General features: G+C 38.8%; 1 protein-coding gene across 1 annotated transcript in view; it reads left to right on the top strand.

The window, feature by feature from the left end:
• Window positions 1-15,232, top strand: part of LOC126473497 (hemocytin) — a 568,134-nt gene that overhangs the window by 276,962 nt on the left and 275,940 nt on the right. Inside the window, exons 35-37 of the mRNA XM_050100583.1 lie at window positions 1,207-1,404; window positions 9,551-9,767; window positions 13,099-13,238. Coding sequence (XP_049956540.1) covers window positions 1,207-1,404; window positions 9,551-9,767; window positions 13,099-13,238 — 555 coding nt within the window. The remainder of the gene's footprint in view (window positions 1-1,206; window positions 1,405-9,550; window positions 9,768-13,098; window positions 13,239-15,232) is intronic.

Below are 15,232 nucleotides of genomic sequence, written 5' to 3'. Positions count from 1 at the left end.
ATTCAGGTACAGGTATTTAATGGTTCCAAAAAATCTCTCAGGGCAAAAGCTGGTGTGATTCTTTTGAAAAGCTCACAGCCAAACTCCTTATCAATCCTTTTTCAATAAGAGCTCATGCTCTGTCTTTAATGACCTCATCATGAACAAGGCATCATACCTAATCTTTCTTTTTTCCTTTGCATTTTGCCACAAAATTTATCTACGTGTTGACATTATATTGTGTGAAAAGCTGATTAAGAGCTTTTTTGAGGTAGCTTCTGCATTAATGGTTGCTGTTAAATCTGCTGTGCCTCTCTTGATGCTACCAAACAAGGTGATGCAGTGATTAACACACTGGACTCATATTCGGGAGAATGGCAGTTTAAATGCACATCTGGCCATCCAGATTGAGGTTTTCTGTCATTACCCTAAATTCCTACAAGCAAGTTCCAGGATTGTTCCTTCACAAGAGCACATCTGACTTCTTTCTCGATCCTTGAACCAGTCAGAGCTTTTGCTCTGTCTCTAATGACCTTGATGTTGATGGGACATTAGACCCCTTCCTTCCTTTTAGCTTGTTTTGCCTCACATTTAGCTGAAACTAATCATACTCCTTTTGATTCTGCTGATGGGAAATCCCTTGATGTTCAGTATCTTGAGTAGTGGTATGCATGCATAACATTCGTCAAGTATAGTTGCATAAAGATGAAGTAGCCGTAGATAATTATAAGCAGCTGAAAAAAATGGAAAATTAGCATCTGTCTTCAAAATAGACCCCTTTTTTACTAATTATTCAACTACCACCATTTAATCAGATGTTGAGCAAAGTCTTTTGTTACATGAAAACATGGCCTGACATTGATAGCTGTTGTTGACGTGGTACACAGGTGTAGTCTTTAAAAGCTGACGCCCTCTGATGTCATGTTTCTTCACTTCTGCCACCCTGTTCAGATCTTCAGGCAGAGAGAGAGAGAGTGTGTGTGTGTGTGTGTGTGTGTGTGTGTGTGTGTGTGTGTGTTAACTTAAATGATGTTCCAAACAAAACAAAACAAAATTAGACACTGATCAAATTAAAAGTTTATCTCAAATTTATAAGTTAGTATGTAAGTAAATTAACTTCAGACAATTATCCTGAAACAGTCCTCTATGTGTTTATCACCATATTTTGGTAAAAGAGTGAAGAGTGCAGTAAATAGGGGTTATGATTTTGTTGTTATTTTCCAACAGTTGAAGATTTCTGTGGTGTGGAAAGGCCACTTCTTAGTCATCCGAGTGACTGCTCTAAGTATTTACAATGCCAGAGAAATGCTGCTGGTCAGTGGGAGCTACTGGAAAGGGACTGTGGCCCAGGAACATGGTTCCACCCCGTAAACATGGTGTGCGCATGGCCAGCAGACGTAAGCGCTGTCCGACCTGAGTGTTCCCGTGAGTATGGCAGTACAACATTTCAGTTTGTTTTCATGTCTGAAGAAGTGATTTTAATGAAAGTAAATTTTAACTAAAATGTTCCTGCATTTTCTACTAGAAACATTTGTAAATTCCACATGTGTTTCATTTCATACAATATTTTGTTGTTACTGGTAGGAGCTAATGATTTTGATATAAGAACATTCACAGGGTAAAATTTCCAGTCAGCACAACCTGAATTCGGTTTATTTTCAGAATTTCTTTCTTTCATACATCAGTCTTGGTATTCATAGCTGTAGATTAAATTATTTGAAGATAAACAGCAACAGACATTTTCTTCAACTTTATTTATGGCAAGATTCATTTGAAGCTTTCACCCATCTATATTTGACTTAATACAGTTATGCATTTGTTGCCAGTATGAGTTTCTTGATTTTATTTTGAATACTGCAGCTTTCCAGCAAAATGAGTTACTTTAGTCACTGTCTCAACCAAGCTGCATACTAACAACTACTCTGCAGTCAAAGTGCTCATTAGTTTCATTCTGCCTCCAGTTGCTCCTTCTTCCAGTTTTATACACAGACCATACTTGTCTGTGCACAAAGTAGTATAAGAATTTGTAAATAACAATAACAACACTCAACACTCAATAATTATTCAAATTATCATAAAAATTATAACAATTAAAAAGTCAAGAATGATAAGGTGTTTCCAAAAGCTGCATAGCTGTATGAAAGTATTGTGGTTGCCCTTCCCAGTAAGATGTTAATATAAAACTGCTTTACATTACAGTCTTTGAAATTGATTCTGAAATTAGTTATGTTATTGAAGTGAATATTGTCAGACTGTAAATTTTATTGAAATATGTGTGTAAATGTAAAACTGAAACTTCATATGATGTTATATTCATTGCTTGACATTGGTATGTGTGTAGATCCATACAGTGTAGATATCATGTGGAATATGTACAACATGATACAGTACGAAGATATTCTCTATTTTCCGCAAATGCTATACAACGAGGAAAGCACATCTGTTCTACATGAAAGCTTGGAAGATCATTTGTTGTGAAGCAAGATCGATTGTCAGTGGGGTTACACAATGTGGTGCATGCTGGGGGAAAAGTGGCATGTCTCTTGTTGCACAGCATTAAGATAGTAATCTTACAGGTATGCGGGAGGGCAACAAGTGTGACCATAATGAGATTGTTGTGAGATATTGGTTGGCGGGGGCATTGGGTTGAGGTTGGCTCATGGTAGATAGTCTTCATGTTACTTTGTTGTGCCGGTAGAAGGGTATGGTGTTCTAGGAACGATGTTGGTGAGAAAAACATCGGAAGATAGATGCAATGTGCAGGCTACTATGTTGACGTCATTGAGCAGTTTGTAAGAAGGCATGAAGTGGCGGCTGATGAAACCATTTTCAGTGTCACGTTCAGAATGCTGAACCTCAACAACCAGGAAGTTGTCAATCAGTTTGATACTCAAGTCTTTAGTGTCAGAGGTCTTTAGTGTCGAGCTGTACCTTGAGTTGCCACATTGCGCTCAGTTGTACCATCGTGGTGTTTGGCGGAAGTTGACATGTCATTGGTGGACAGATTGTCCTGGAGTGTCCACACAGATTTCACATGGTTTACATATACTGTGCTGTGTCTTTGGTTCAAGAATATGTTGAATGTATGTGTACCATGTTTTAGAACCTTGGACCTATATAAGGAGGCCACAAGGAAGGCCAAATTGTAACATCATGGAACATGACATAGATGTAGTCTACAGGTGCCTTATGAATGTAAAGTTTAAGAGTGCTGTGAGGTAGTGGAGGCAGTATTTTAAGAAGTGCAATATGTTCTTTTACCCTGGTAACATGGGCAGGGAGTTTGTTGGTTTTTATCTGTGGCACCAGAAGCACAAAGTCAGAAGGAAGGGCAAGTGTTTCACCATACAGGACTTCTGTGTGGGAGGCACAGTGTTCCTTCTTGCAGGCAGTGTGTATGCCTAACAGCACCCATTCTACAGCTTGTGTCTAGTGTATACCATGGCATGTAAGAGCAGCTTTCAATATGTGATGGCATAGTTGTATAAAGTCATTGCTTTATGGATGCAGTGGTAGTTCAATAATAGTGGGTGCCACAGAGGTTACATTGTTCACTGAACAGTGTGGATTCAAGTTGTTGGTCTTGATCAGTGGTTATGGACACTAGGTACATGCATCAGGGTGTTGTTGAAGTCACTAGCTGTTGATTATACTGACATGTCTCATAGAGGTGTGGCATTATGTGGTCAGTGATGGAGATTATGTATTGATAACCTCACCAAATTAAAGTGCATGCATCACTGTCAGAGTGATGGTTGTGTGTGGTGTCTCACTTTGCTCTTCCAGCATGGTATGCATTTGGGTGTCCACTCCTTGCAACCTTTCTTGATGATCAGCCATACAAAATTTTTCAGTCTTTAGATTCGCAGTCATGTCACTGAGAAGGTAAGGAGGTGTTTATACCTCTGTTGTGATTCTGCAAATGCATTGTAATCAATCTGTGCAGAGATGGCATTGACCTGTGAAAGATAATCGATGATGATGTTGCTTCTGCCCTTCAGGTGGCATATGTCAGTTGTGAATTGTGTGACATAATCCAAGTGGTGGAAGTGTCTGGGGCACAAGTCTTTTGATGAGTTACAGATTTGTCTGCTAGTGGCCAGTGATCTATATAGATGACAAGTGGTTTGCCTTCCATGTCTTCCTTGAACTGACTAATTGCCTCATAGACCATGAGGAGTTCAAAGTCATAAGTCAACCATTTGCTTTGGCAAAGAGTCAGTTTTCATGAAAAAATCTGAATGGTTGTTGTAAGCCTACTACTTATTGTTGGAGAACCATGCCAGTCACAAAACTGCTCACATGCTTTGTAACTGTTAACTGTGCATGATGGTGGGCCAGGGTTGTTGCCTGGGTGAGACAGTCTTTGAATTTGGTCCGATTCAGCTTCAGTTTACTGTTAGTGTTTTTTCCTTTTAGGGCTTCTTATATTGGAGCCTGAATGGCGACTTCATGTGGAAGGTGGCACTAGTAGAAATTGATCATCCCCAGAAATCAGTGTAATTCCTAGTAGTCTTGTGGAGGTGGTAATTGGTGGACAAGTTCCATTCATTATCTGTAGGGCAGATGAGTGCAGCATTGGCAACATGACTGAGAAAGATAACCTCAAGTTGCCAAGTTGGCCTTTCTTGTCATTAATAATGATGCCATTTGCAGTAAGTACATTGAAAACTTGTCTTGGCTTGGAATCTCATGTGTTATCCTCCTGAGAAAAAATGTGAAATCTTGTCAAGATAAGCATAGCAGAAGAGAATCTTAAGTAGGACCTGTCCAAAAACTGTTGCCATGTTTGGGCTCCTTTTCTTGAGGCACATGGCATAAAAAGGTACTCAAACAGGCCAAAAGTGATTAACTGTTGCTGTCTTTTAAAAATATTCTGCATTCATCAGTATTTGGTGATAAGCTTGTTTGCAATCCAGGATGCTGAAGACAGAAGCACCCCCAAGGTATTGAGTAAAGTCCTCTATGTTTGGTATTGCATAGCTGTCAATTATGGAAAGTGCATTAAGAGTTCTGTAGGCGCCACATAAACACAAGGCACCTTCCTTCTTTGTTCTTTGGTGCTAGTTTAATGAGTGCCCCTGCTTTTAAAAGTTCAATTACTGCCACCTTGGCCATGTGATGTTTGTCTAGTGGGAGCCGGTGTGGTCTATGTTGGACTGTGGAGGGGACGAGGGACCAGGTGTGGTGGGGACCTGTGTATCATTCTGTCTGTGATGGTGTGATGGCCCACTGGATGAATAACACTTGTGAAGAGTCCATGGATGGCTGGGAGTGCGGATTAAGAGTGGGAAGCACTTGAGCAAGACTCAAAGTTACTAACGCTGTTGGTATGTGAAAGCTGTGTAGGTGGCCACACTTACTGTTTTAGTCATGTCGAAAATGTATTTCACTTGCATGGGAAGGTTGTCCTCGACTGGATGTCAGTCAGAGGTTTTGTACATGTCGTCATGGCGTGGTGAGCTCTTCATGCATTTTTTGTATTTCCCATCTTATTATTTCATTCTCTTGACAGAGGCATAGAGACTCCAGGTGGGTTCTTAAGCAAAGAAACTGGTTATGTTGAGCTTTTATCAGTGTGTTGATGCAGCCGAGTAGATGATGGTGAAGATCATCATCCATCAGGTTGCACTGTTGCTTGTCAGTTGAGAGATGTGTTGTGTTTCTGGGAGCCCATAGCTGATGCCACTGGTGACTGAATGACCACTGTTGTGTTGAATCAGTGTGCCATTGAACATATCCAGTAAGAGCTGGGAATTGTGGAGACAATTTGACACCGATACTGGTTCACCAACATCTGTGATTCAAAAATTCCAAGTTACTGTCATCCGAGTCCCAGGTCTAATGGGTGAGGTTCGGGGCCATAGATGGTGATTGCTGAATTGTTCACTGCTCAGAGCTGTGTGGCTCTTTTCTCTTAGGCTGTGACGGTCGAGATTGGAGGTGCCACAGCCATGTCGGAGCCATAATCAACCAAATAGTATTGCTGTCCATGGTGAATTTGCATGCAGTGTCACTGAACTGTGTATGATACCAGCCGAGGCTTAGGGTGGTGGACTGGGGATCTCAAGTACCAGTAGTTTCTTTTGTTAACACAGTTGCCTGAGTAGTGGTCAGGTGCGGTCGGGCTGCTTCAGCTGCCACTGAGAGCAGTCTACACTAAGCCTGGTGTTGCTGTCTGTACACAGTGGTATTGTTATCACATAGCTGGTGCTGATTAATGACAAGAATTTTATTTGCTAATTTAATTCTATAGTCTAGTGGCTCCCATGCATTAGTGATCATGGCAGGCTGTATTTGAGATGGCAGATTAGCTATCCACAATGTCCACAGTGTATGGTCGGGCATCAATTGAAAGTCGATTAAGATTGTTAGTTGACACAGTAGTTGTGATGGGGTTCTCTTTGTTAACTGTTCATTGTAAATTACTTGTTGCGACTGTTCTCTTCAGAGTCCTGGTGAGGTGTTGCAAATGTGCTGCGTTAGCTGTAGAACATTTGTTATCTGCCGGTGGTACAAGGATGATGTTACTTATCACATCTGCATGTTCACCCAAGTGGCTGAGAAGAGTGACAAATTCTGTTGCATCACTGGTGACATCATGAGCAGTGAGAACCATACAGGGGGCTGACCAGAATGAAATGGCAGTAGCTTGGGATGAAATCTAAATCAGTTGGAGGTGACCTCTGTAGGTTGTTGTGCCAGTTGCTATGGAAGTACTGGCAATGGTAACATAAGCAAATGTGTCATTTCCATATTTGGTGCAGTTGATAGTGCAGGCAGATTGTGCATCTGCGTGCGGGGCTAGTCAGCACTGGGTTGAAAATTGATTTGCACAGTGTAGAGGAGACATCGCTCACAGCAAGCGATGGTGAGTATGATCAGTCAAGTGGTAATGGTACAGAATGGGCCACTTGCGAAACAGGGGTGGTTGTGAAGTCACACAATATGTTGTTCAGAGGACAAAATTGTTTGGCATTATCGACAGTTGCTGATGCACTTCACTGGCAAGTTTCATTGTCACTTTTATGAATACACTTCTTTGGAGAGTCAGTTGTGGAGCACTGTACATTGCAACACTGCGTGCTTTTTTGTAATTCATGAATTGTGATGCGCAGTGCTTACACAATGGCCACGTTTTTGATGTGTGGTATCCAGTTTGGTTTGTATTTGCTGTAATTCATGGTCATTGCATGTCACCAGTGTAGATCCATATGGTGCAGGTATGGTGCAGAATATGCAAGACACAATACGTTGTGGAAATATTCTTTATTTATCCGAATGGTATACAATTACGAAAGCGCATATGTTCTTCATGAAAGCACAGAACACAGTGTCACGGCACAGTCAAACCAAATATCGTTCGACTGTGACTGGCGGGTGGCGGGGTTGGAGGGGGGGGGGATATTAATGTGGCATATCATACATTTAGTGGCAGAAGTTTTGTACTGTTATTATAGTTTCATATTTTAAAAAGAGAATAGGAAAAAATTTCTAGTTAATGGAGTGAATGGTATTAGTAAGTTATGAAGTACTGATGGGAAATCTTATTGGATAACTCAGTCTGAGTATTCAGAATGTCACATGTCATTAGAAAATGTGCACTTATGTGAATACATTACTTTTTCTGTTAACAATTTCAGCTTTCAATTTTTGTTGGTCAGATGCATTATTTGTAGATTTTTTGGTATGTCAGTTACAAAGAACATCCATTTGTTTGCATAATTATATACTGAAATTCTTGTATGTTTCACCTGAGTATATCTTCAGACATGAATTGCGGTGGTGCTTGTACGTCTGAGGTTGCTGATGTTTTGGATGCTTTGAATTACTGTATCCTTTATTTTATTATTTGTCTAAAAACTGATTTTAATATCTAAGAATGCACAGTTTCATGACAATATGTACCGGAAAAATTCTCTCGAGCTTCCAGCTTTGTCAAGTGGCTGAGAATTCTCAAGCTTTCAGCTGAGTACTCCACTGAGCCACTGATGAGTGGTGTCTGCATTTTTGTCACAGATACCATGCTTACATAGCAGCATATCTGATTTTAATATGTTACTCACAAAAGGTCTGTATGAAAATTTTCTGAATTGAGTACCGGTACACCATATTTTTCTGCTAGGTGTGATGTGATATTACAATTAAAAACATTTAACATGAAAGTGGGGGGGGGGGGGGGGGGGGACCAAAATAATTTTATCACAGTACAGTAATTTGATTTCTTGGTGAAATTTACTCTTTTGGTAAACTTTTCATAGTCAAATTTGCATTCAGTACTATTTATTTCTAATGACCAGTTTCAACAATTAAGATTATAATCAAAAAAGTTTTGTATGTCCTGTTCCATCAGAAGATAACAGTTTTACTTTTGAAACATGTCATCAGCAATACATAGTATTAAATGCAATCTTGGCTGTTAAAAATATCTTCTGAGCAAATACACAGTGCTTCTTACAATCTCTAATTACCATTTTAGATTCGCACTGTACGGTATACAGTACATGTAACTCTTAATTCAAGTTGACAGTCCAGTCAGCTAACATAGTGACCTCCATCAACAATAATTTGTTCACTGTACATTCAGCTGATAATGTTCTTACATTTTGAAAACTCTGCCCAATGATAAATAATGGTAGTTTTTCAGAACCATCAGAATTGCATCCTTCAGTACCACAGATCTTTCTTAGAGATTTTCCCCTTGAAGTCATTCGTTCTTTAAACTGTAAAATTTTGTTGGGGAAGCAGTGGTAAACTAATAAATAGCTGTCAAAGACTGCTTTGAATACCACAAATTATAATCTAGTTGTGTTGACTGTAGTTTTTATACTAACTCATTACCTATGGTTGTTTGGAAACAACTGACTCTGTGCATTAGATAATCCTCAATAGCCATAGTTTTCCGCCATGTCCAGGAATTTTTCTGTTGCCTGCTTTTTACAATCCAAGAGTTTTAGAATACTGTATGTTCAGTCACACCCAGCAGTCTTTGTTATAATGCATAGACTGACTTGACGAAATGTAATGAAACATCTTCAGTTTAACCTTCTTTTTTCCATCATGTTCCCAAAAATTATTTGGTTACTTTTACACACTTGAACTGATATGAGTAACCTCCTATCATAAAAAATATTTACACCAAAGAATATATACAGCATAAAATGACCATATTCAGCAAAATAATACTGAACTTTCTCCAACAGTCACGTATCCTCATTTAATGTTATTATTTAAAAATTTACTATGAAAAATATTCAAGTTTGTCTTTGCAGTATCGTGCAATTGTCACACTTTTTGACATTCGCTTAGGAAGGCAACTACATCAAACTTGCACTGTCCATGCTGGTTTATCTAAACTGCTTTAAATTATTGATAGGATGTTTCTTTGAGTATGACTTTACCAGTTCCTTACTTACCTCCTGTACTAGTGCTCCATGTGATAACTGCATTTTCTGTCACGTTTATCACACAGTTTTGAATTACGGATATTCAAGACATAATGACTAATCTGCATGTAAAGATTGTGAGACCTTGCTTAATTGTTTTCTTTTTTACGTACTTCGTTTTGCAGTTCCAACAATGCCAACAATGGTGACTACAACGGTTGCTGTGCACCAGACTACAGAGGCAACCACAGTACGAACAGTGTGTGACCAAGGATGGACACAGTGGTACAATAAGACACACACTGAGGATGGAGACTTTGAACTGGTCTCAGATCTTCAGACCTCTGGTTCACTTATGTGTGATATCCGCCATCTGACAGACATACAGTGCAAATATCGCAGGTATTTGAAATTAATAGATTATCTTGTAATGTATTAATATATGCAAGATTTACTAGTATATCTAGTGTATTGTTATGGAAGTTTATTAAAATTACTGAACTTAAAACATATGAACTTATAATCAGTCTGAAGATTGATTTGTTGCAACCCTCCAGCTTGCATCAATCTGAATCTGATTGTTATAGTCAAGCCTTGTTCTCCCTCTTCAATTTTTACCCCTACTGTTCCCTCCACGCCAAATTTACCATTCTTTGAATTCTCTGGATATGTTCTCTCAATCAATCTTTTAGTCATGCTGTGCAATAAATTTCTTTTTTTCACAATTCTGTTGAATGCCTCCTCATAAGTTACTGAAACTACCCATTTAATCTTCAGTATTCTCTTCTGGCACAACTTTTCAAAAGCTTCTTTTCTCTTCTCATCTGAACAGTTTATCATACATGTTTCACTTCTGTAGAAGGCTATGCTCCAGACAAATACTCCCACTGAAGAGTTCCTAAAATTTAAATTTACATTTAATTTAAAGATTTATCTGTTTCGGAAATACTTTGATTGTTATTGCCAGTCTACTTTACGTCCTCCCTACTTCTGTCATTGTCACTTGTTTTGCTGTTCAGCTAACAAAGGTCATCTACTACTTTTAGAATCTCATTTCCTAATCTAATTCCCCAGCTTGATTTAATTCAAATATGTTCTATTACCCCAGTTTTGCTGTTGTTGATGTACATCTTATAAGTTGTTTTCACAACTCTGCAATGACAACAAATCATCCTGGAACACAGTACAGAGCTGCATCACATCCATACTACAACAGATGTTCAAAGTGGCCTCTGTGGAATGAAATGCATGTGTTGTCATGCAATATACACATAATAAGATATCCCGGTCCTCCAAATCTGGTGTATGTGCAGTCTGCTGCCTTTCTTCAATTCAGAGCCATGATCACTCAAATGCCCAAAAATGGCTTCAAATGTTGTGTGATTTGGTTGACATCTGTGAGGGTACTTGTTTTGGTATGGCCATGCTGCCTCTTGACCATTTCCATCTCCTTGGCTGTACTCAAACATCATCTTGACTTGTTCCCAACGTGGATACCTGACCATTTTGCTGCTTGCAGTGTGCTGCTTCAATCACATGGCCTGTAATACACAAGGAATACATGGAATCTGGTTGGAGGGACCTTTATTAATCAACAACACATACCAAGGAAATAGTGCATATCTGGATACATGTTCATAGGACCTTTTATCTTCTGTTTCATGTCAGGAATCTGTTCCTGCAGTTTGTCAGTTCTATTAATGTTCACCTTGTAAACACACACACACACATTCCAAAAATTAACAATGTCTTGATCAGAATGCCATAGTATTTTGTGCCGTACTTTCATGCTTCATTTATTTATATCCCGTAATTTTTTTTTTAAATACAAAACACATTGGAGAAACGTGAAATGAAAATAGTTACTGTCAATATGTTGACATATAAAACATAACAGAATAAGAAATCGTAAGTTTGACCAAGTATCTAATGGAATTATTTACTAAAAGAACTGTTATGTGATATCAACCTATCATTTAATAGTCTTAAACTTAACTTATCCATTTTACTGTTTGCTGAGCTCTGTGACTGTGGATAATACTATTTTAAGAAATATGACAATTGCCCAGTTTTTTATATATTTTTATTTATATCAATATGTGTTTTGGGCGTAATACATATCTACATCTTCAATTAGCCTTCCTGAGAAACATTGACTGCACTGTGGAAGTTGCAGCTGCACTGTACAAAATAACAATTTTGTTTATCTACTGCACTTTGCAAGTTGTATATTATAATATATTACTCATTTAAACGCACTTACTTTCTATTCTGCTTTCATTGCTCTCATTTTCTGAATTTGTAAGTGAAGTATATACACCTTTTCTTTATGTCAAAAACAGCACAGTGGTCACAGAGTTACCAGCTGATACGCTTCTTTACCTTAATGCATAAAGAAGGGATGAATTCATATTATTAACTATAAATACCACAAAGAAGTATGTATATAAGTGTGCAAATTTTTCACCACTAAGTTTATCCTCTGGACAAAAGATCATTTTTTGTTAATGTGTAGAGTTGCAGCAAAATGTGAGGCCATGGGATATAATAAGATTGAAAATAGACAAAGTAAACAAGTTTTCTCATTTCATAGTCAATGAAGGTGGTGATTATTCTTATAATGAAGATAACAGCCCTTGGTTTCTGCACAAGATGTTGATGGTGGTACTTCCAATGAAGATTTTTCCAGTAATAACAAGAATTCACTTTGTGAGATTTGTATGTCAGTAAATGTGTATGCTTTTTTACATTCCAGTTACTGAACAATATGTGTTCTATCGCCCTGCCCCCTTCCTTCACTCCCCCCCAGTCCCCCACTTCCTTTACCTACTTGCTAGAGTACACCAGTCAGATTCAAACTGGTATCCCGTTTGTTCCCACTGAAGATCATCATTCTGGTTCTTATTTGCTATGTGTGAAAAGGTTGCTTTGGAGAGCATTTCCGTTAATTAGTAATTCTCCAAATTAAGCAAAAATATAGCAAACTTTGGGCAATCGAATGCTTTTATTGTACTGAAGAAGATACGTGCTGCCATCAAACATGCCATACACACAAAGGAATAATTTGCATTTTCTGTTAATACTCCTTTCAAAGGTAAATTGCAAGCCTGATACATTTGTATAATTTAAAATGTTGCTTCTTGTTCTATACAACATTCTCAGAATTGAGATTGGTGTATAGTTATTTGCATTGTTTTTTCCTCCCTTTTTATAAAATGGTTTGACTAAAGAGTACTTAAATCTTTCTGGAAACTGATCACACTTGAAAGACCCCATAAACCTCTTACAGAACTGCAGGATGCCCATACTATTTTAAACCTTTTGACTTTGTCTTCTCTTCAGTAACAATGACAAACTGGAAGCACATAACCACAAGATTTTATGTAAACACAACAGTTTGTGTTTTCAGTGTTGAAAGAATCTTCTGTAAGACTCCTAGTTCTTTCATTGACTAATCAATGCCTGTTTTCTCTATTTAATTTAATTTGTGTTATTTTATTCTGCACATGACATTAGATATTTTCTATAATTTGTTTATGTTATTTATATTGGTAGTACTGTGCTAAACAGTTACATACTAACCAAGTGGTAACAAATGAAATGATGATTTCAGACTAATGAAAACTACAGCAAACAGTTCTGTGTTTTGCTGATAAGTATGCTATTTTAAATGTGCTACATCTTTTAAAAACTTTTTTGTGTTTCTAACTCATTGTGATCGTTATATCTGTAGTGGGGACAGATTGGTCGATGTATCTGAGTCATCTACAACAGCAACATGTGAACCAAAGATTGGACTCCAGTGTGACAACCGTCTACAAGCTGATGGGAGGCTCTGTGAAGACTATGCTGTGCGTTTCTTTTGTGACTGTGGTAAGTAGTTCTTTCGTGAGAGTGTCTTGTTAAGTGCATATTTATTTATCAAATATCTATTCCATACTGTGATGCATGTGTTATGTGGGGGGGGGGGGGGGGGGGGGGGGGCATAGAATAGAACCCTATGCTCTCCCCCCCCCCCCCTCCACTTCCTCTGATTACTGAGGCAATACAAAAGCTTATCTCCAAATTTTTGAGACGTTCTACCCATAATTAAAGGATTACACAGAGCAGTATTGTTTTTACCAGCAAGTTGGAGCTAAGTGCCACAAATCTCATATTCATGAAGCCACAACAGAAGGACATAAGAAAGTACAAAAATCAAATGCATGTGCCTGCCTCATTTGCCAGACTTGTCTGCTTCTGATCTGTTTGTTACCGGGATATGAGCCATCCCTATTCCACTCCTGCTTCCAACCACTTGCCTCATGGCTCATGTCCCTGCAGTAGACTTAGATGCAAGATCTGTCCCACACATTCCCCCACCACTACATACTTCATTCCAGTCACAAGCATCAGCTATCTCATCAGATGCAGGGCTACTTGTGAAAGTAGTCATACGGTCTACAAACAAAGCTGCAACTTCTGTACTGCTTTGTTTCTGGGCATGTCTGTCCACATTAACAGCCACTGACAAACTGTGGTCAAGAGACAGCTGGGCCACCCAGTTGCTGCACGTACTTCCCAACGCAACATGCTTCACTTCAGTGACTACTTCACAGCCTGCACTGTATGGATTCTTCTATCAACACAGGTGGGAACCGTCCAAGCAATATATCCTATGTTCCCATAACCCTCCGGCCTCAGCCTTCATGGACTCACCAGCCTTTTTTCCCCTTCATCTGGTTCTCTCCTTTTCCACCTCCCCCCCCCCCCCCCCCCCCAAAAAACCTCCTGACTGCACCTAGCTGCCCTCCCTGTCTCCTCAATGTCCCTGCAAGCTTCCAAAAGCAGCACTTTACCCTCCCCTACCCCTGCCCAACTGTCCCTCCCTCTCCCTTCTCCAGCCTCCTCCTTACCCCAAACACCCATGGATTGCTTCTCCCATCAGGCGCTGTTGCTCGCAATCAGGCCTCAGTGGTCAGAGATGGTGGTCATGTGTGTCAGAACTGTGCTTGCATGTGTGTGTGTGTGTGTGTGTGTGTGTGTGTGTGTGTGTGCATTTTACCTAGAAGAAGGCCTTCTATCTGAAAATTCAGATGTGTAGCAATCTTTTTATTGTGCATGCCTGTTATTCAACATCTATGTATGTTGAGTAGCAATCTTATCTTTTTCATAATATTGTTGTCATCTGTATTATTTGAACTATAAACATCAGTCCAGTTTGCTCTTCTCTAAAGAGAGAGCAATAGTGATCTACATCTTCATCACTGAACTTCCTGACACGAACTCTAGTTTTTTGTCATTTTGTGTCTTCCAGAATAGCTGTTTAGGTTGTAACAATATAAGGAAAAGGAGATTGCTATTCATCATAAAGATGATATGTTGAGTTGGAGAGAGGCATAAGCAAAAGACTATTACACTTTCAGGCAAATACTACTTCAGAAAAGGAAATACAAGTATTCCAGTCCGAGCTGCTAGAGATGGCAGTCATGTTTGCATGAGATGCACTTGCTTGTGTAAATGAATCTCTGTGTGTTTCCTTTTGTGAAGAAGGCTTTGGCCAAAAGCTAAATGTGTAACAGTGTTTCTATCGTGCCTGTTTTTCTTTATATTGTCGATATTCCAACCTGGGGTTTCCATTATATAGGGCTTAAGATATGTTATAGCATCCTACAACAGGTGAACATTGCTAATATTGCTCTGAATTTTATGCATACATTCTTTTATTCTTTTTGTGCATCAGAGTGATGTGCATTCTTATTCTGTTCACATGGAAAGATTAATTATTGATCAAAATGAATAAGGAAAGAAACTAATTCAACTCACAACATATTCAATATAAAATGTAACAGGAATCTGTTTTTTTTCTTAATTAGTATTAGTAGTTT

This window comes from Schistocerca serialis, chromosome 4 (genome assembly GCF_023864345.2).
Source record: "Schistocerca serialis cubense isolate TAMUIC-IGC-003099 chromosome 4, iqSchSeri2.2, whole genome shotgun sequence".
NCBI classification, from domain to species: Eukaryota; Metazoa; Arthropoda; class Insecta; order Orthoptera; family Acrididae; genus Schistocerca; species Schistocerca serialis.
This window is presented reverse-complemented; position numbering and strand designations above follow the sequence as displayed.